General features: G+C 45.8%; 1 protein-coding gene and 1 long non-coding RNA gene across 2 annotated transcripts in view; one reads left to right on the top strand and one right to left on the bottom strand.

The window, feature by feature from the left end:
* Window positions 1–21,760, top strand: part of pinx1 (PIN2 (TERF1) interacting telomerase inhibitor 1) — a 29,729-nt gene extending 7,969 nt beyond the window's left edge. Inside the window, exon 7 of the mRNA XM_076272099.1 lies at window positions 20,400–21,760. Within this exon, the coding sequence (XP_076128214.1) occupies window positions 20,400–21,200 (801 nt within the window). The 3' untranslated portion in view covers window positions 21,201–21,760. The remainder of the gene's footprint in view (window positions 1–20,399) is intronic.
* Window positions 2,882–21,821, bottom strand: part of LOC143109388 (uncharacterized) — a 20,103-nt gene continuing 1,163 nt past the window's right edge. The window contains exons 2-3 of the long non-coding RNA XR_012983843.1: window positions 3,363–3,434; window positions 2,882–3,016 (exon numbers count right to left, since the gene is read on the bottom strand). This is a non-coding gene — a long non-coding RNA (uncharacterized LOC143109388). The remainder of the gene's footprint in view (window positions 3,017–3,362; window positions 3,435–21,821) is intronic.

Here is a 21,821-nt window from a genome sequence, read left to right as displayed (position 1 = left end):
GTTTACTGCAGGGTGTGCTTGTGTTGTTTTAATTCCAGTGAAAGCATTTTCCCAAGACTGTCAGGCTGTAATTTTCTCCTCGTGGTTTGATTTGGTACGTGTGTCATCACTTTGGCTGTGCGGCTTTGGCATGACTTGACACTGAAGTAAAGATGTTAACGTCTTGGGAATCTACTGCCACCTTTTAGTGTTTTTTTCTCCAATTTAAGTCATTCCAGTCGGTGCCTTCCGCATTTGGTTGTAAACAATACTTACTCTTTTACCCATGATGAAAGAGTGTCATCTCTCGTGCCTCCTTCCTCTCTGTCAGCAGGTGCACTTTCAGTGCGCTTATATTTGTTTATGTTGGGAATGTTGCTAGGCGTTTGTGTTGATGTTTAGGTTTTCAGAGAGCAGTTCAGTAAATTGACATAATTGCAGCTGAAATGGAATCAGAATCAGATATGCTCAAGCGAGTGTCATAGACACCAAAAATCATGGTATATTGGTGTCTCCTGGTGTATTATGTCTTTACAATATGATTGCCTTGTTAACATGAACAGGATTTACCTGCTTCCCTAAAGCAAACACTGAAGGCTGCCATACACTATTTACTTACACAGTAAGTAGCAAGAAGTCATGCAGTAAGTAATAAAAAAAACATCAGTAGCACTCCCACATTGTTTTTAATGTTCACATGGTTATGGTTATGTTTACGGTTACGCTTTTGTCCAAAGCGCACATGTTCGTCATTAAGTCGTTTCAAGGCTTGTCAGTGGTTAGTCAGTGAACTCCTTTTACCATTTGTAGTTTAGCGTGAGCTTAGCGCCGTATTCAGACACTCTTCTCCTCCTCCTCCTCCTCCTCCTCCTCAGTGTCTCACTGAGGCCTCAGAGCAAGTTCTTCAACCACCTGGGAGTCTTCCCCTCCTCTCCCTGATGGCCCAGGTGTGGTTGGCGGACCTCTGCCGTTGGGCAGAATCCACCCATCCCATATCATGACGAGAGCAGACACCATGGCTCTGGTTCTCGGCTGTCCGTTTCTTGGACACTCGGGCTTGGGGGGGGGGGGGGGGGCACAGTCTTCAAAAACAGGTCCAGGGGCTCATCGGACCGCAATCACAATAGGCCCCCATTCTCCAGTCCCTGGGTTTAGGGAGGAAAAAATTGGAAATGCAGGTGGACTGATTTTTTTCCCCCTCTCCTCTCCACCCCTGCCTTTTTCTGACTCTTTTCTTCTTTTTTTTGTGTGTGTGTTTGTGTCTGTGTGTGTGTGTGTGTGTGGGGTGTGTTGTGGTGGGTGTGTTGTGGTGGTTGTTGTCTTCCTCTCTCTCTCTTGCTTGCTCTCTCGTGCTAATCGTTTTTCCCTGGCTTTATTATTGCGCGGCTCAGGAGGGACTTCATTGACCGGATCGAAAACCGATCTGAGCACAATCACAATGGGCTCCCCAGAGGCACAGTGGCCCGGACCGCTGGCAGGACCAGCCAGAGAAAGGGCACTTAGACCAGGGGAGGAAAGAGAGGAGGAGCGGGGGTGGAGGGCTATTGTGTGTGTGTGTGTGTGCGTGTGCGTGTGTGCGCGCGCGCGCAAGAGTGTTTGTGTGTGTGAGATGTGTGTTTCTGTGTGTGTGCAAGAATGATTGTGTTTAGATGTGTGATTTTATGCGTGGGTGTGTAATTTGTGTGTGTTTGTGTTTGTATTTGTGTCAGAGAGTGACACACTTGATGGTCTTTTAAACTAGGCTAGGCTAACAGCCTAGCTGAACCCCTACAAGCACCGTGATCTGTTGTGTCTTCTCTGCAGCATTGTTGTGGTTCTACAGTACGACCATTACCAAAAGTCAAGTCTTGACCCTCTAATTTGCATCATTTAGTAAGCTTTATTAAGTACACGGAATCTTCAGTTTTGTAGTTCTACTATCAGAATCAGTCACTGGAAAGTGACTGTTGATGTAGACCATTCTCCACTCTGGTCTGACACGGTGCAGTGCCCAAGATAACTCTGCAGGTCCCTTGAGGACCAGTACCCCCTCTGGTCAGCCATTGTGCAGGCAGGTAGGTAGCGCTGTGTGCTTCTCAGTCCTGTGTGGGACAGGCCTGTGTGCGCGTGTGTGTGTGTGTACACGTGTGTGTGTGTACGTGTGTGTGTGTGTGTGTGTGCGTGTGTGTGCGCGTGAACTGGGGAGGTCTTGGCCGTCCTCGTTCCCACCTCCTTCACCAGGGGTTTCCTCCCTCCCGTGAGCTTCCTGCCAGCCTCTTATCTCTCGTCACAGTGCTCCCTGACACACATACACATACACATACACACACACACACACACACACACACGTACACACGTACACACACACACACAGGAGTACACAAAGACACGCACACTGTCTCACGCAGACAAGCACGAACATGTTCTCTCTGTGTGCCTCTCACATAAAGGTATAACACCAGTTCTCACACTCGTTTAATACACATACATCTCCTCTCAGATACTTATACACGCAAACATGTGAAATAAGCACTGTTTCTCACTCAAACACACACACACACACACACACTTACTTTCTCACACAACCACATTCTCCCAAACAGCCATACATAAACACTCTCTCACTCTCGCTCACTCAACTCACACACTCACAAGCACACACACCCCACACACCCCTCATCAATGCTGTCCCAGCATGCCCCAGTGTACCCACAACCCATCACCTCAAGGCCTGGAAGAGCAGGACCCCCCCCCCTCTCTCACACTGACTACTCTTTTCCCCTCTTTCCCCCTTAACCCCCCCCCCCCCCCCGTCTCTCTCTCTCTCTCTCTCTCTCTCTCTCTCTCTCTCTCTCTCTCACACACACACTGACTCTCTCTCTCCTCTTTTCCCCTCTACCCCCCCCCCACCCTCTCTGATTCTCATACATGGCTGGCTCCAGATCAAAGCCAGCAGTGTTTGTTTGGGCCCTGGGAGCAGATCAGGCCTCTGGCCCCTTCCTGTTCTCCTCTTCATCTTCAAGGTGATTACCAGCGCTTTGTTCATACCTGTACCAGACTATCAAAAAAAAAAAAAAAAAAAACATGGAAAAGGTGAAATCGGATTTTGTCTCAAGTGGAATCCTGGATGCCAAGTTTTCCTCAGCTTTCTAAATGGAATGGATTAACCTTACAGGGAAGCTGCACCAGGCGCGTAACTGAAGTATTCCGTTCGACGCGTAAAAAACATTTTAGAAGACTGGTATATTTTTTCCGAACGTATCACGTCTGGTGTAGCTACTTCCATTAATAATAGTGGAAGCTGATTGTTGCAGCAGAGGCAACACGAACGGAACGCTTCAGTTGCGCGCCTGGTGTAGCTTCCCTGTTACCTGTACAGTTTAGGAACAGGAAGTAATCATTACCCAGTTTCCTTTCGTTGCCTTAAGCGGTGCCCCATGCTGTGGCAGCAGCAGCAGCTGTCCATCTACCTGGGCCTACAGATCAGATACACATACACAAAAACATTAGATAGACTGTATACACACTAGTTATTTACACACCCTACATACACACCACCACAAACACTATATATATACACACTCAAACTACACACTAGATTCACAACCCCACATACACACAAGCAACACAGCAGCTGTCTGTCTGTGAACCTACCTGTGATCCATCACTGCTGTCTCCTCCCCTACCACCACACACACACACACACACACACACACACACACACACACACACACACACCGACCTCTACCAGCCCCCCTTACTATCATTAGTCACTGCCCAACAAGACGAGGGCTCGCTGGTCACCGCTCATAGCCGGGTCCGGTCCCGTCCTGCTGCTGGGGACTCACTCCAGGTCTGGCCAGCAGGGCGCAGTCTCTGGCTCACTGGGCCTGAGCACCATATGCCCCCCGGGGGTCCCAGAAGTCTGAAGCCTGCCTCCCTCTCTCTCTCTCTCTCTCTCTTGCCCTCTGTCTCTCTCTTTTGCTGTCTTTCTCGGTCTCTCCATCTTTCTGCCTGTCTTTTACGCTCGCTCGCTCTCTCTCTCTCTCTCTTGCTCGTGCTCTCTTTCGCTCTCCCCCTGTCTCTGTGTTGCACTGTTGTTACTGTGTCTCAGTCCCAGTGTTCTGTCTCTTGCCCTCTCTCTGTCTATATGTCTTACCCTGTGTCTTTTCTGTCCTCTGTCTCTCTCTCTCTCTCCCTCTCTCTCTCCCTTTCTCTCTCTCTCTCTCTCTCTCTCTCCTCTCTCTCGTCTCTGTCTGTTAGGCTGCTTTATACTCTCTTGCAGTTTCATTTTTCAGTGCTATCTGTTATACACATTCCCCCCCCCCCTCTCTCCCTCTTACACTCTCTCTCTCCCTCTCTCTCTGTCGCTTCTCCTTGGGGGTTTTAGTTAGAGAGCTGCAGGGGTGGAGTAAGGTTATGATTTATCACACACACACACACACACACACACACATACACGCTTTCTCTCTCTCTTTCCCCTCACCCCCCACCTCAATGCCCCACCACCACCCCCTTCACACACCCCTGCACTCCTCTCCTCTCTCTCTCCGTATCGTCGGCAGGGCCCCGCAAGAAAGAGCCGACTTGGCTGGAATGAGTCTGTTAGGAAGGGGCCCGGGCATTAGCTGAAATAAACCCTCCTGCCGCCGGTGAAAAATGTCTTCTGATTGGCTAATTAATCAGTCAAAAGGGGAGCGTTGCGGCCCGCGACTTGAGGGACTGGCCGGGGCGAGCGCTCAGGGGCCGACTGATGAATGGACTCCCGCCTGCTTCATACATCAACCAAACTTAGTCATTTTTTACCCACGGCTCGTCGTGTCAATGCCGGATCGCCTGTGTGTGTGTGCGCATGTGTGTGTGCGTGTGTGATTTATTTATTTTTTTTCCCTTTTCACCCACTCTCTTCCTGTTTTCCATTTCCTGTATTTGTGGATGCCTGTCAAACGTTTCAGTTCATTTGCAAATTTGTAATATTTTTGGCTTTACATGATATCTTCTCGATTTTTGAAGAGGATCTGTTTAAAATTGTAAAAACATGTTAGAGTGAGGGTACATTTTTGTACCGTTGTTTGTCTGGTAGACTGACATTGGTTAGCTGTAGTGTATGTTGTTTTTGTTTTGCTAAAACATCCTTCTTGATGTCCTGTTAATTTTGAGTAGCAGCTTACAGTAGCCGCAGATAGTAGAGAACACTACAGGAACCTGTTGCTCATTGATTTTCCAATTAATTTGCCAAGTCAACCCTAATCCAGCATTGCATATGCAACTATACATGTCAGACCGGTGTTCTTCTTGCAAATGCATATTTTCCATGTGCATGCATGAACTCAAGCACACTCACATACACATGCAAAAGTAAAGTACTAGGTTAATATTGTACTTATTGTATTATAATTACTGGATGAAAAATATCTCTTTCAAAAGGACAGAACACAAGGAAGCATTTGGCCTTTATTATGTGCTTTCAGACATTTCGCTTTGATCTGTCTCACGTTATCGGTGTTGCCGAATGGTTCAGTATTCACTTAAATCCCATTAGCTGGGTCTGTTTTTTTTTCAGAGTCATTTCCACACAATACTCACAGAATGGTCCAGTGGATGGTCCACTCCAGACCTGGACCAGCTTAAGGGGCTCCTCGGAGACCCCCAGAATCTCCCAACGTTTTTCCTCTCAGGCCTTCCCAACACAACCCCACTGCGCCGTGTTGCGTCGTGTCGCGCTGTGCCCAGGGTTTTGGCACGACCCCCGGCGCCCTCTCTCACTCCCACACCCGCTAAAGCCACAAAGAGCCTGGCCACCTGTGGCCCTGCGTCCACCCACAGCCGCCCACATGAAGGATGGAACGTCAGGGGCCCGCCACACTGCGCTGCTGCTACGGAGACATATGGGGGGGGGGGGGGCGAAGTGTTCCTCCTAACCACCGTCAGCACTAAAATTGGGAGGGGGTTGTGTGTGTGTGTGTGTGTGTGTGTGTGTGTGTGTTTGCAGAAGGGGTGTAATGGGCCGCAGGCATGTCGACATGTGGCAGAGGTGCATGGGGCTGATTTGGTTGGGGTTGGAGGTAACCGTGAAGTTTGAGATTGTGTGTGTGGGAGTGGATGGATGGATGTTCGCTGGTGGAGGCGATGGATGTCTGGTCGAGTCAGCCGGGTGGGGCTGAATACTTAAACATTTGCTGACGATGCAAAACCGATCTACCCCCCTGCCCAGGGTTTTGAACCGAAATATTAGAATAGAGTAGAATCAATAACAAACGGGAAACTGGTAAAAAAATGTAAGAAAATTTTCAGAAATATTTTTTTCCTAATTATTTTGAATTGAGGTCTGTCTAACTATTCACTAGCACAATGGGCCCCTTATTATTGCAAACAAAGACAAGTAAAGTTTTCGAACAATCCAAAACAACAAGGCCTAGCAGTTATTTTTAATTAGCTGCTCTAGATGATGTTAAGGCCTTAGTCTCCTAATGAATATGTCTGTGAATCAGTATGTGTAAATAAATATTCTCTTTTTTGAATGTTCAGCTCAGGCTTAGAACATAGACTACTCCTGGAATAAAGACATATTATATATTTTATCCAAAAAATGTCAGTTCCTTTGGCAATCAAAATGATGAAACGATAGGAACCGGAATTGATAAGCAGAATTTGAATCGAAATCTGAATCGATACAAATTGAACGGTACCCAACCCTTCCCCTTCCCCCCGGACACTGTGAACTGGACGTAGCCACACTGGTGAAGTGCCATGCTTGTAACAAGGTGCTGCTATCTACATATGGTACAGTACAAGTGCCTTGAGTATAAAAAACAAAACACTATCATAGTTAAGGTGTGAGTGTATTACATTCATTCACAAGTCATTTTAAAACTGTGTATATAAATACACACACATATATATATATATAGTATATTGTCATATACAAAGATGAGTTTGTGATCTGTGGTGTTGAAATGTTTAGCGGGTACTATGTGAGCATGACTCGGTTTGTGACATGTTACCGGTAACCTTAGCTAGCAGGTGCTGTGTTTGTTGTGAAGCCAGGGGAACTCTAATTCGCTCTCGGGTAACACCTAATTGCCTCAAACAAAAGTGCAGCCCCCTGTCTTCCCTTCAATTTCAACCCCCCCCAACCCACACACACACACACACACACACACACACACTCCCCGTTGACAAGGGCACGTTGCCGCCACCACAGAATATAAAGAAACAAGCCAAATGACCCCCACCCCCCCGACTCACTCACTCACACACACACAAACACACACACACACACACACACACACACACACACGTCCTCATCTTTGGCAAGTCATTCTACAGTCGTCCAACTGTGCCAATGTGCTGACATGTACAGATTAGCATTAAAGAAAAAAGAAAAACAGAGGCAGGGGGTGGTTGGCGGCGGTTGTGTGTGGCGGTGGAGGAGTAACAGAAATGGCTGTCTCTTAGCTACGAGCCGAGGCTGGAATGCCCTGGCAAGGTAATTACTGCCTGAGGAAGCTGAGCTAAACTGCGCCGAAAGATCTCCAAGCGCCATGGCGGTGTTTTTGCAGGCCTGGGCTTTGCATTTAATCACTGCCTTTTTAGTGTAATAAATCACGGCGGCGAAAAATAAACTGTGCGTCTTCCATCTTCAGGATGACAACGCGAGCGCTTCTAGGGTGGGTGCGGCGGGGAGGGGGGGGGGGGGGCAGACTTCAGTGTACAGCAAACATAGTTCAGTTGTGCCCTTTGCATAATCTTGTAGTCATTTGTTACCTCTACAAAAATAATTTAATCCCGCAAATTTTGAAAGATAAGGAGGTTTCCAACGCATCTGTTGGCCTCACATATCTTACATTGAGATTTTGCTGTTTGACCTTTTTCAGCAAGTAGTATTGTGAAAGGAAGCAACAATACACTGTTGTAATCTTGGCCTCCCCCATTCACAGGCTTTGTTTTAAAGAGCTTGTTTTCTTTGTGTAAAGCTATTACAGGCATGAGTCATGTCACTCTTTGACAGTGACTTGCCAATCTGTCATAAGTTGCACATGTTTTTTAAAGAACAAAAAAAAAGCACAACTGATGGATTTGAAGAGCTGTCTTGTTGCAGGGGAAACCCTTTGTACTTTGCTGCGGGCCTGCTTTTTTCTTTTCTTTTTCTTCCTTTAATAAGCCACCCTGAACTGTGCGCTGTCTTGCACGGGAGCCACCTGTTTCGTTGTCCACCCACGCTCACTCTGGTGAAGGATGGTGCTGCCGCCAGTTTCCCCCTCATCAGGGGACAGACAGCTGGGTAATCGGGAGGCCCGATCCATAGATCCAGGCCACCACCAAATTTATAATAGTGGCAGGACAATGAGAGCATGGTTCCTGTAATTAGCAGGCCGCCCAATATTGCTCCGATATTATCCATTGGTGGGAGCCAGTAATAGCCGCGGTGCGGCTGTGTTTTTAATCTACAGTTCAGCTTGCAACTCGCTGTGGGCCAAATTAGCCACAAGGCCCTTGCAAACCAATATCAAAATAAAACGGATGGGAAGCCTCCTGTTTTGAGATCGTTACGATTGATAATAGTTTGTGTGATCTATCGTCGGGTTAAGATTTTCTTGTGCTGATGTTTTGCATTCTAGTCTGTAATGGGTTATATTCTCCCGCTGGATGATATGGGCTTGGAGTTACTGGCACGTACAAAGTAGACCTCGTTGTGTTTGGACATGTAACAATGAAGCATCGCCGTTTAGTGCACTCAACTTAACATGCCACCCTTTCCAGCAAAAGTCATTGTTCACTAATTCCCTGGGCCTTCTCGTTGCTACATCATAAAAAATAATCAGTGTGTCGTTTGAGACATATTACGAGTGTGTTTAATCATAGATTAAGATCGATCGAGAAGCCACCTTCTCGTCTTCAATGCATGCGTGTCTGTTCCCTATCTATTTTACTTTTGCCTTATGGGGCACCTTTTTAATAGTAATTTTCCTGAACAGTCAGCATCAATGCCTACTCTAAGAAAACAGCATAGAAGTGTTTAGTGCAGTGTGTTTCTCAGCATGGTAGGCCTATCTAGTGCAGTGCATAGAAGGCAAGAGACCATGCCACAAGGCAGAATGAGACATTTTTATCACACTGTTGATGAAATTGGCTATTTCTGCAGCGACGGAAACCACAGCACGTTTCTACCTTCCACCACCACCACCACCCCCTTCTATTGCTAACGGTTTGTGAAATGCCACCAGACACATTTATGTTAACGCAGTCTCCAACACCCCGACCCCCCCACCCCCACCCGCCTGCCTTCCCGCTCGCCCTCCAAGACTCCCTTCCCAGTGTTTATTGCTTTGGGCTGCTGCTGGCGACAATGTCCTTTTTTTTTTTTTTTTTGAGCGGCCTCAGAAAAGGGCCCTTTGAATTCCGCCTCCTCATGTCTCTCGCGCTCTCTGTCTCTCTGTCTGTCTGTCTGTCTGTGTGTGTGTGTGTGTGTGTCTCTCTCTCTCTCTCTCCCTGTCTTTCTCCCTCCATCTCTGTCTGTTGTTCTCTCTCTGTAGCTTGTTTTTCTTTCCTTTCCCTCCCTCTCTCTCTCTCTCTCTCTCTCTCTCTTTCTGTCTGTATCTCTCTCTCCCTGTCTCTATCTCTCTCTCCCTCCATCTCTCTCTCCCTCCATCTCTATCTGTTCTTCTCTCTCTCTCGCTTGCTTTGCTTTCCTTTCCCTCCCTATCTCTCTCTTTCTCTCTCTCCCTCTTTATTTCTCTCCTTCTTTCTCTGTTTTCCTCTTTTTCACCTCTCTCCCTTCCTCCCCTCCTTTCTCTCTCTCCTGTTCCCGGGGGGCCCCCTTGCTCGGCCTCTCCTCCCTCTCCTCTCCTGGGCCAGGGGAGCGACGGGCGGGCAGGAAAGAGCCGGTGGTGGCTGCTGCTTCAGGAGGCTTATCTGCGTGCCGCATGCGGTGCAGGGAACGCATCCTCTTCCTGGGGCCCGGCCTCTGCCAGCAGACTCAGGAGAAGGAGGTGGTGGTGGTGGAGGTGGAGGAGGAGGAGGAGGTTGTAGGCAGGTGATGATGGCAACCCGACTCACTCAATAGCTGTATGTTGGACGCGGTAGTAAAGCGTGGTGGTGGTGGCATTTTGCTGCTGGAGTTGTATTGGAAGCATTGGGTATTGAGTTAGGCATCAGAAGTGATTAAATTGGTTAGAGCCCTAGCAATGTCCAAAATGCTATTCTATGTGAAGGACATATTTTACTTATTTATTTAAAGTAATCCCTTCAGAGTGTGTCAACCATTTAGTGGTATTTGTAAGACTTTGCAAAGCAAACATCACTACCAAATCAGAAGACTGCAGGCCTTATGATTGACATGACGTGAATTGATCTTCACTCTCCACCACCTTTAAGTGAGAATACCTGCCTATGCTTTGAGAACAAGCCTTTCTTAACAGTCATCTTCTCTAGATGTGACTTGTTTTCCAGTGAAGGGAAACAATTAATTCTTTTTGTTCATTAATCATTGGAACATTGGCAGAAGTTTGTTTGAGTCTGAACTGTCATAGTGTTTCTATGGTAACATTCTAGAGTTTCAGAACCCACATGACTCTAGCCTGAACAGCCTAAACGGCCTAGACAAGTTATCAAAGAAAAAAAATCACTCAACCCAAAACTAATTGCAACAGAAATGATTATGACCGCCGCGCAGCGAAGCTGATCGGAATACACCAATTCCGCAACACCGTCTCTGAGCAGAGCAAAGCAGCATGCATAGAAGCAACTAGGCCAAACTGCCTGATGAAAATTTTACTATTTCAAAGTGTGCTCGTTTTTTTTCGGATGTAGGTAACACAATTTAACAATGTATAGGCTATATTTTTTTCATTTGATTGGTTCAACCGCCACCCGCCCGAATTTAATAAAAATATTCTATTTCTTCACGTCATCCGCCCGATCCGCGGTTTAACCGCGGAGTCCGCGGCTGTAACCGCGAACCGCGCATCTCTAACGCGCAAGTATAAATGGTTACGGCGCTCCCGTGACGTCACATTGTCGCGCTACCGGTCGGGAGTGGCGAGTATGTAGGACACTTTAGGGTACGTCTACACGAAGCCGCTGGGTGAATATTCTCGTACCGCTTTCACACCTTTAACGACACCCGTAAAGAAAAAACTTGCGTGCACACACAGAGGTGTAATCGGCTAAATGTGCTGTAGTGCATATGCCAGACCAGTCGATGGCGCCGGCTGTGCAGAGGCTTCACGTTTAATTTGCTTGAATCGCGTAGAAGAAAACATTGTTGAAACAGTTTGTTAAGCAGTCGCATGAAATAAGGAGACTACAGACAAATTCGGTCATTTTAATATGATAAATAAATGGTTTGGTTTGTTTTGACAAGCAGCGTATCAGGTCGAGTGCCGTGGCTGAGTTGAGAGGTGGGGCTATGTCATCATAAAATTGCCGGCTTCGCACCTACAGGTGTCTACACGGCGAAAGTTAGCCGGCGGTTTAAAAAATTCCCACTTCGGAAGCCGGTTTCAAAAACTATTGGTTACAGTCTCCTAAACTGCCGGCGTCGTGTACACGCAAGGCGTAACCGATAACAAAACCTCACCGGTATCACAAAAAACAGCGTTGTGTAGACCAGTGTTTTTCAACAACTGTGCCGGGGCACAATAGTGTGCCGTGAGAGATCATCAGGTGTGCCGCAGAAAATTACCCAAATGTCACTCACTGGTCCAGAAAAGCAACTGTTGCATCAAAGAATTTATAACCACATGCTCTCATTGATTGTATGATTGCACTATTTGTGGTATGCAGGCATTGTACAACGGGGGCCCCATATCCAGTATTCACAGAATCATCACATATCCAGTTCATAAAAACAATGAAATTAGATATATTCACCTACAAATGAAACAGAGGGCGCTTGTTTTATTGAGCAGATCTTGCATAGAAGCCATAATAAGGCCATATCTGTGTATTATTTGAAATTTTAGGCTATGGTATGTTTATTTTTTCTTCACACAGGATGTTAGTGTGCCGTGGGACATTTTAAGTGTCAAAAGTGTGCCGTGGCACAAAAAAGGTTGAAAAACACTGGTGTAGACGGCCCCTTAGTAATTTGCCTAGACTTGTGATCATATTATTGAGATTCAGGAAGATGATTCAATGCAAGATGAGTAACTTGTAGGTTGCTCACATACACACAATGCACTCCCTCTCAAACCAACCTCAAGTTTCTTGAGAACTTTAGTCATCCAATCGGAACGCATGGAACCGGTTATGTGATTGGGTTGCCCTGCAACATTGTTCAATCTGGGCATGCATTGACGATGTCAGAAAATTGTCTCCATTTTGTATCGCTTGACAAGTTCAGTTGTAACTTTTTGAGTGCATCTCTGATACAGTATTTAGATGATAAGTAACAAGTGGTATATGACTTTTTGAAGTACTATAGTTACTTGCTAAGTGAAAATGATGTTGTATTATGACCTAGAATTACAACTGAAATGCAAAATGCAATAAAGAAGGGGGGGGGGGGTCATATCGCGGCCATCTGAATGACATGGCGTAGAGGCATAAAGGCTACTACATAATTTGTGACCTGTTGCCAAAGCGATGGCGATCACGAACAATGAGGTGACCACGACCTCAGTCAACAGCCATCAGACACACAGATCCCAGATGCACCCCTCCCCCCTTACACCCCCCATCATCACAACAGCTCAAGTGAGAGCCCAACTAAAAACACTGTGCAGCAATAAAGCAGCGGGGCCTGACAGACTGTGTCCAAGGCTACTCAAGGCCTGTGCTGCTGAACTAGGGGAGCCACTGAAGCACATCTTCAATTTGAGCCTACGCCTTGGACAAGTTCCAACACTGTGGAAGACATCATGTCTCACCCCTGTTCCTAAGAAGCCACACCCTAGTGAGCTTAATGACTACAGACCTGTCGCTCTTACATCACATGTGATGAAGACAATGGAGAGATTGGTCTTAGGCATGCTCAGACCCCAGGTACGCCATGCACTAGACCCGCTACAGTTTGCATACCAGGAGAAAGTGGGCGTGGACGATGCCATCACTTATCTTCTACACAGGACACATTCACCTAGACAAGGGGAAAAGTGCTGTGAGAATCATGTTCTTTGATTTCTCAAGTGCTTTTAATACCATCCAACCCCTCAGACTGGGAGACAAGCTCTTGCAGATGGGTGTGGACGCTCATCTGGTAACCTGGATTACAGATTACCTGACCGAGCGACCACAGTTAGTCAGACTGAAGAACTGTCTCTCTGACACTGTGATCAGCAGCACCGGAGCGCCACAGGGAACTGTGCTCTCTCCAGTCCTGTTCACCCTGTACACATCTGACTTCTGCTACAACACCGAGTCATGCCACATGCAGAAGTTTTCTGACGATACTGCAATTGTGGGGTGTATCAGGAACGGGCAGGAGGAGGAGTACAGGAGCCTGGTGGATGACTTTGTGCAATGGTGCAAACTCAATCAACTTCAACTGAACACTTCAAAGACCAAGGAGATGGTGGTGGATTTCCGCAGGTCTAAGCCCACTCTGCTACCAGTCCACATTGATGGGGTCAATGTGGAGGTGGTAAGCACCTACAAGTACCTGGGTCTCCACCTGGACAGTAAACTGGACTGGTCAGCCAACACTGATGCACTCTACAAGAAAGGACAGAGCAGGCTGTACTTCCTGAGGAGGCTGCGGTCCTTCAATGTGTGCAGCAAGCTCCTCAGGATGTTCTACCAGTCTGTTGTTGCCAGCGTCCTTTTCTATGCAGTAGTATGCTGGGGAGGAAGCACAAGGAAAAAAGATGCGGGGCGAATTGACAGGCTGGTAAGGAAAGCTGGCTCTGTAGTGGGAGCTGAACTGGAGTGCATCACTTCACTATCTGACAAAAGGACCCTGAACAAACTGATCAACATCTTGGACAATCCACTCCACAGCACTATTGTTAAGCAGAAGAGCCTGATCAGCTGGAGACTTCGCTCACTGCCTTGCACAACAGACAGACTGAGAAAGTAATTTGTCCCCAGGGCCATTGAGCTGTTCAATGCCTCACTTAAGAGAAGAGGAGAGATAGACTTCTCTGCATAGTCTGTCTGCCTCTTCACCCCCCCCCCCCCCATGTTTGGATACTGTCTGTCCACTAGCCACTTTTACCACTAGCCACTTTACCACTGTCCTTCTGCCTCACTGTTTGCGTGCTATATTAGCACATTAGCACATATGCATAACCACTCCCTCCAGGCCACAGCCGAACTGTGGCCACACTTATACCTTTCTTAAAATAGTTATATATAGAATATAGATATATAGACTTTATTTCTGCATTGTTGCACTGTTGGACTTACTCATTTGCACTATCACCATGACCACTATCACCATTGCACTATCACCATGACACTCACTCACTCACACAGAGCACCTTACCTTACCTTACTATGCACAGAGAATCACAGGCTCAGTCCCTGCCTCAGTCATTACAAGTGCCTCTTGATTGACTAATCACCACTATGTGGATACTGTTTTTTAGAATTAATTTAGATTAAGTGTTAGTTATTATTATAATTTGTATTCTAGTGTATTTAGTATATTCTTTATATTCTACTGTCCTTATTGCTTAACTGTGTTTTTATATTATATACTTTAATTACTTTTTCTGCTGTTAGTGAATGTGTGTGTGTTGTCTGTATGCTACTAAGACCTTGAATTTCCCCTGGGGATCAATAAAGTATACTATCTATCTACTATCTATCTATCTATCTATCAAAGCATGCGATGCATTGCAGCCATTTCACAGCACCTCACAGACATTGGCGCAGGCCGTGGATGCTGATTGTAGATTTTGCAATGTTCACAATCACGAACTCAAGCGAGGAGTACGGATCTTGAAGACGGATCTTGACGCGAAGCGGAGGGCCGTTTAAACCTTGTAAGTGCATTAATTTCTGTGAACAGACCACCGTGGAGTCCATTATCCCGCTTATTCCACTGTTGCCACTTGTGTTGTGTTAATTTCCTGTTACAATTTAAACGTTTTAATCGCTAAAACTGTCTTTTTTGTAGAACTAATTTCTTCCGACGCACATCAACTAATTTCTCAACTTGCAGGACAAACTGCCGTTACTAGTTCTAAATGGATGGTTGCTACGGCCAAAGGCCAGTCGTTAGTTCTATCTCTCCCGTTGTCAAGCGGGCGTATCCCAAGATTCTGATGAACTTTAGCTTTGAAACATCGCTATTTTACTTAGCCTGCTGTCATCCATCTAGCTAAAAGCCACCTCCGTCATATGCTACAATGTTGCCATGTTCTGAACGTCCGCATTTTACAGCTCGAATGCAACGTGACAGTTCATTTAAACTTCACAACGAGTTCGGCGAATTAATATACAAGTGTGATACGGCCAAAAAAATGGATCTACTTCATAGGTGTGCAAATAACACACGGTTAATGGTCGTTCTAAATTACGTAGGACAATGGGAAATTCAGCCAAGCAGTGGATTAATGTCCAAATAACGCTGTTACAGGGTGGCTACACCGGGCACGTAACTGAAGTGGTCCGTTCCCGTTCGCGACGCGTAAAACAATTTTAGAAGATTGGCACTGCGTCGCGAACGGAATGCTTGAATGACATTTATTCACATCCATTAAGTCAACATTGTGTTTGTAGCCTGATCCCTAAATACGGGATAATTTTCATTTAGCAAGTGACTACCCAGATAGCACAATCAGATTGGCAGATTGCGGGCCACTGGTGGTATGCTGCCGGTGGCGTGCCACTTGTGGTCCCCCATTGGACCACCATTTCTTTAAATTTAACTTGTCATGAATATTAAGAAAAGTTATTAAAATTATATATGGAGTATAACTGAACAAATGAAAAAGATTTTAGACCAATAGTGACAAAATATTGGGCATTTGTCTGCAACCCGCCAGTGGACCGTCAGAGAACCGATGAGCAAAATGCCAGCGGACCGCCAGATCTGCCCCCAGTGGGCCGACAGTGGTCTGCCAGCCCCTTGCTATCTGGCTATAGAACTTCAAAAAGTCGTATACCACTTGTTTTTCCATTTTCCATTTCACTTTTTCTAAACAGAATAATGAATAAACGCAAAAGTACATGGATATCATGCTCCATTTCAAGAAAATTTTTGGTACTTTCAAAATACAAAAACACAGTATTTTATTTTGATACATGGTGTGGCTAATGTATTTTGTAGTTTATTTTGACTTGAAATTAGAGTATTTGATGTTCTATTTTAAAATACATTTTGATGTATTTTTGTCCATCCCTGCCAACAGCTAGAGCAGCAAGGCAGCTACAGTGCTACACTCTGGTTCTCTATTTAAAGGTTGTATCAGCGATTGCAGGGCCAAAAAAGGCCCAAACATAAATGATCACATTTATCTAATCTTTCTTAAAGATCCGCTAGCTGCCCTCCCCATAAGCAGGCCGTCAAAAAAACGTGTCTCTGTTGGCAGCCTAGGCTCTGAGATCTGCACACAAAAACATTTGCTACCAACAACTGTTGCCAACTAGCCTGACGAGCCAGACCCACATTAAAATGTAGGGTCTGGGCACTCACCGTTCGCAGTGCTCAGTCCGAGGGGCGGGATAATCGGTTGTCTTTCAAATTCCCTCTGCAAGCCCTCTGGCTAGTTCAAACTTTTGCCAACTTAATAAAAGCCTAACTCGTGTCACACTGTTTGCCAACAGCAACATTATCTTATTTGTTTTCAAGTAGCAGGGAATTCAAGCCAAACCGTTGCAACTCTGCCATCATTATGTTAAGCCCGGCTAACGACTCTATACACGATTTGATTGGCCTGATAGAAGTTTAATTTTTCGAGCTCACAAGCCAACGGAGAGTTGCTAGACTAGCCCTGGCAGCAAAGAGTGCCGCTAGGGTGCGTCTAGATTTCTAGGCTAGTTGCTACCACTCAAAGGCAAAATAAAGTGTTCCAACCAATAACCGACGAGATGCGTGTTCAGGAGAGTTTCAATTGCACGGGAGGGAGGGGGAGGGAGTAGCGAGCTAGCTCTCTGTTTTGTTTGAATGTCAACAGAAGTGATGTTACCCCGCCATTGTTGATACAACCTTTAAAGACTCAACAACCATTTCCATTGATTTAAAGGGCCAAAATGTAAAAATAGACAGCAATTTTGCAACAAACCAGTGTGAAATAAGCCCAAGAAATTCACTAACTCTTTGAAAATAAAAGAATGTTCCTCAACAATGCAAGATTCTAAAATTCCATGTTAAGTTAGATGGGGTCAGATATTCTTTAGAATGCTTATTTAGAATGTCAGTATTTGCTGAAGGATAATGCATAAAAAACACCCTTTTTTATCATATTTCCACCAACTGGATTTTCATGGACTTTTATTATGGTGTTTAGATCACAAATTGAAAATGTGAAAATAACTTCTGTTGCAATTACTTTTGGGTCAGACCTTAGTTTGCCTGGACCTCTAGAAAGTTGGATGTATTGGAGATGTGGCTTCTAAAACCTGATTAGTAGGCTGCCATCTTGAGTGAATTTCAGCATATTGTAGCACTTTTCAGCTACAGTGGTTTGTCATCTTGTTATTTGTTGTTCTGTGTCCTCTGTCTGTGACCTTCTATGATTTGGAGGCTTTCAGATGTTTGTTGTACATCTCAGTCATGGTTTGCCTATGTGGTTCAGACCTACTAACTGGCTGATCGTGTGTGTGTGTGTGTGTGTGTGTGTGTGTGTGTGTGTGTGTGTGTGTTGCAGCTCTTCTTACTGCGTATTAGAGAGATAAGTCTTAATGGATGCTCCCAGAGGCACACACTCCTGGAGCCACACACAAAATCAACACCTCCACTCTGATGAGGAGGATTTCCCTTCTCTCTCTCTTTCCCTCCCCCCTTCTCTCTCTCTCTTTCCCTCTTTCCTTTTTCTCTCTCACTCACTCTCCATGTTCCCTCTCCCACTATCACTTGCTCTGTTACCTCTTTACACATCCCTCCTTTTCTCCATCTCTCCCACTACCCTGTTCTCTCTCTCTCTCTCTCTCTCTCTCTCTCTCTCTCTCCTTCTCTCCTTCTCCGTCTCCTCCCTGGCCCTCTCTAGAGAGTAATTTCACAGGCAACTCCTAAAAATGCCCTCCGGCCATTACGCCAAATCCCAGAGATGCACTGTCCATGCCATCAGTCGCAAAGCCTCTATCCCCTTAGCCGAACCAGAGGGAATGCTATTGTACAACAACCAGGGGTATGGATTTTTCTTGGGTGGGGGGGGGGGAGAAAAAAAGTTGGAAAGTTTTTATTTTCTTCTAATGAGCCTACATCTGCGGTTTTTGCAGTTCTCTTTTGCCTCGCCACATCTTTCTAACGAAGGAAGCCTGAAAAGAGTCTGAAAACTTTTGGACAGATATGCTTTGGTAGGCTGGACCTCTACATCATCGAAAGACATCTGACATTAACAGGTTTTTTTTTTTTTTTTTATCACACCCACCTAACCCCAAACCAGTAAAAGGCTTACCAGGTGCCAGAGTAATAGGCAGTAATTGGTAATTAATAAAACACTACCAGCAGAAGGCACTCACAAAGCAAACAATGTACATCAAAGAACCCCTGGAAGTCCCGTGTGACCGCTTGTCTCTATTCTCTTGTCACTATTTTATTCTGTATTGGCTGCAGGCCACTCCCAAGTCGATGATTATCATCTTACCTCTGTCTCTTTGTGTTTTGCATAGGACCTCACCGTGTTTTTCTGTTACACTTATTATTCAGGTGCTCTTGATGCGTACCCCCCCCCCCCCCCACACTCTATGTGAAAAATGCTTTTCTCTGGCCTGTCAGCGATGTAATGTAGAGCACCTGGCTTGTTTTCGGAGGGGCTTGCGGCGTGGGTATTCTTCACGGCAAATCATTATGCATTGAGCAGGCTATTAGCAAATGGAAGACAAATGGGAGCGTGGGGCGGCGTGACAAAGCGTTTGGAGGCTCGCCGTTTAATCTAAAGCTAGCCTCTGTGCTCCTTCCGAGCGGTCGGCGTCACGTCGAGCTGCGGGTTGCTGCCGTTGCTCCTGCTGGGAGGAGTCCTGCTTGGTGGGAAACATGGGTCTACAAATCATCTCTAAAGATGGAGACCTGAATCTCATCATTAAAACAAAGGATTGAGGGTATGGGTGGTGCTGGTCAGGATCTCGCAAAGATGGATTATCCATGACCAGTCTAGATGTGTGCAGTAAGTGACATGTAAAATGCCACCTTTTATGTATAATCTCTGGCCAAATCTAACTTGTTTACAGGCTTGACATAACAGTAATCCGTGTATCTGAAAAATCATGATTTGTGAGTTACGCCCCTGGATTATATTAATCATCTCAATTTAGCCTAATCCTTTAAATGCTTTCAAACACCAGTAATTTTTTGTTCTTGCGTCTAGAGGTAATTCCTGTTAGGTCCTTATTTCAGAATGACTTCATGTTAACTTCGTCTTCGTTCAAATCACTAAACAAAATCATCACCACACCATTTAAGTCTCTTTGTTTATGTTGTGGTATCATCACATTATCTGCGTGAACTTGTCGGACACCAAGCTTCCCTCATGTTAAAGAGACTTGAAGTTTACTTCAAAAGCAATCGTTACCTGCCATCTCAGCGTGGCGTTAAGCTTCAGCACACCTGAGCCAAGCTGTGATGTCAAATCTCAGCAGGCGGCCGTCGATGACTGACGGAGTCATTTATTTCTCAATGTGTGTTTAGTGCACGTTGCATGTGGAGTGAGTGTGTGTGTGTGTGTGTGTGTGTGTGTGTGTGTGTGTGTGTGTGTGTGTGTGTGTGTGTGTGTGTGTGTGTGTGTGTGTGTGTGTGTGTGTGTGTGTGTGTGTGTGTGTGTGTGTGTGTGTGTGTGTGTGTGTGTGTGTGTGTGTGCGCACGGGTGTCAGTGCGTGGGAGGAGATGCTACAGGGCCTTTTGCGTCTGTGTGGAGAGGTGTGGCAGTAGCTGATGTTCCTTTCCACTCAGACAGGCTCCTCCATTCATAGCTTGTCATTTCAGCACTTGTCAGTTTAGGCGGCGCTAATTTGAAACATTTCTATGTTTTCTCTGAGAGCATGGCGCCTGTGTTGGTTTTGGGGTCTTGCACCACACACGTTGGTCTGAAGTTTCGTTGTTGTTGCTGCTATTGTTATGCAACGTTAACTTCCTGTGGTGTGTGTGTGTGTGTGTGTTTTAGATTTATTATGAATGTTCAGACTTTAAATGGAAGGAAAGTCATGTTTGCATGACTATTAGTGTTGCCAAACTTAGCATTTAAAATAATGTAGCCATATCATGCTAATAAGTTAATGTACCTCAAATGCATGTACCTTCTGCTGATATTATCACTTTGTAAATTCCTGTTGAAGTATATGAACAGAAACAGACACAGCATTTTTCTCACGAGTGTCCTTTTTTTAATCTGCAGGAAAGTAGTGGTCAAGACTCACAGGAGGAGGTGGAGAAGGAAAGCAAGGCAGTGGAACCAGATACGGTGACCAGTAGCAAACCCGAGGAGCCCGAGTCCAACACAGTCACCAGCACGCTGACCATGCAGGAGTACTTTGCCCAGCGCATGGCTCAGCTGAAGAAGACTCGCGCAGGGGCGGCGGTCCAGTGCCCTACTCCGAGTCCGACTGACGGCGGGACCAGCGGCCTCCACACACCCACACCCTCTGCCTCCGAGACCCCAGTGGACAGCCCCAACATCAGCGACACGGAGCAGCAGACGAGGAAGAAAAAGAAGAAAAAGAGGGAGAACGATGAACAGAGCGGAGTTGGAGGTGTGGAAGCTATGGAGACTGTTGTCGTTGCTTCTGAGGAGACAACGGAGCAAAACCACTCCTCTTCCTCTGAGAGGAAGAAAAAGAAGATGCGAGACACAGAAAAGGAAGAGGAGGAGATGGCCGTAGAGGAGTGTGCCACACCTGCACCTGTGCAGGAGGACTCTGAGGTGCCCGAGAACATCTCCACAGAGAAGAAGAAGAAGAAGAAGAAGAAGAAGAAGAAGAAGAAACAGGAGCAGGGAGTACAGGCAGAGGTTGTGGAGGCCGACCAGGGGAACAGTCAGGGCAGTGGAGAGACCAAAGCGGAGGAGACGGACGGTAAAACTAAGCAAAAGAAAAGGAAAAGAGAGGACAAGGAGGAGCCGCAAGAGGAGGAAGTGCTCGTAGTTGAACAGAAAAAGTCTAAAAAGGACAAAAAAAAGAGAAAGAAAGATCTTGACTAGGGATGCTGGCCTAGAAATGTCTTTCCTAACATTCAAGTAAATGTGGTTTCTCTTCTACCTCCCATCAGAAAGCTTTGAAAAGAACCTTGAGGTCTTCAGATAGGGTTGCGATGAATTCATGAATTTACTTTGGCTTTGCAGCCCATTATTTTCAATGGACAAGGATGGACCTCTTAATTGTACTGAGTGATAACATTTAGTTACATTTGACTGTATAATTGCCCCAGTTGCCAGTTGTTTGACTCCCCAGTGTTTTCATCATTAATCCATTGTATTTCTCCTCTCAGAATGCCACTGCTTTATTTATAACCTGTTTGTGACTCATAACTATACAAGAAAGACTGGACAGGATTCCACCATCATTTAAACCTCTTAATCTGTTTTTTATTGTCTGACAGTTGTAATTATTACAGCTGTCTTTGTAAATTACTCCAATTTGGAGACCAACTCTCCTATGAAATCTTTGCTATTAATGCCCCATCCACTTCAACCAAATGACTACCATGTAGCCTGTATGGTGATCTGTTGAACTTGACTTAATAAAGATTTCAGTGGCAGAAGTGTCATTTTTCCTTGCAACAGTGTTTCCAAGATCGTAGGTGATTAGTCTGCATACAGAAT

Source organism: Alosa pseudoharengus, unplaced genomic scaffold, assembly GCF_046254945.1.
Source record: "Alosa pseudoharengus isolate Yale_2024_CS ecotype anadromous, Long Island Sound unplaced genomic scaffold, YU_APseudo_1.1 YU_APseudo_1.1_scf_7, whole genome shotgun sequence".
NCBI classification, from domain to species: Eukaryota; Metazoa; Chordata; class Actinopteri; order Clupeiformes; family Clupeidae; genus Alosa; species Alosa pseudoharengus.
This window is presented reverse-complemented; position numbering and strand designations above follow the sequence as displayed.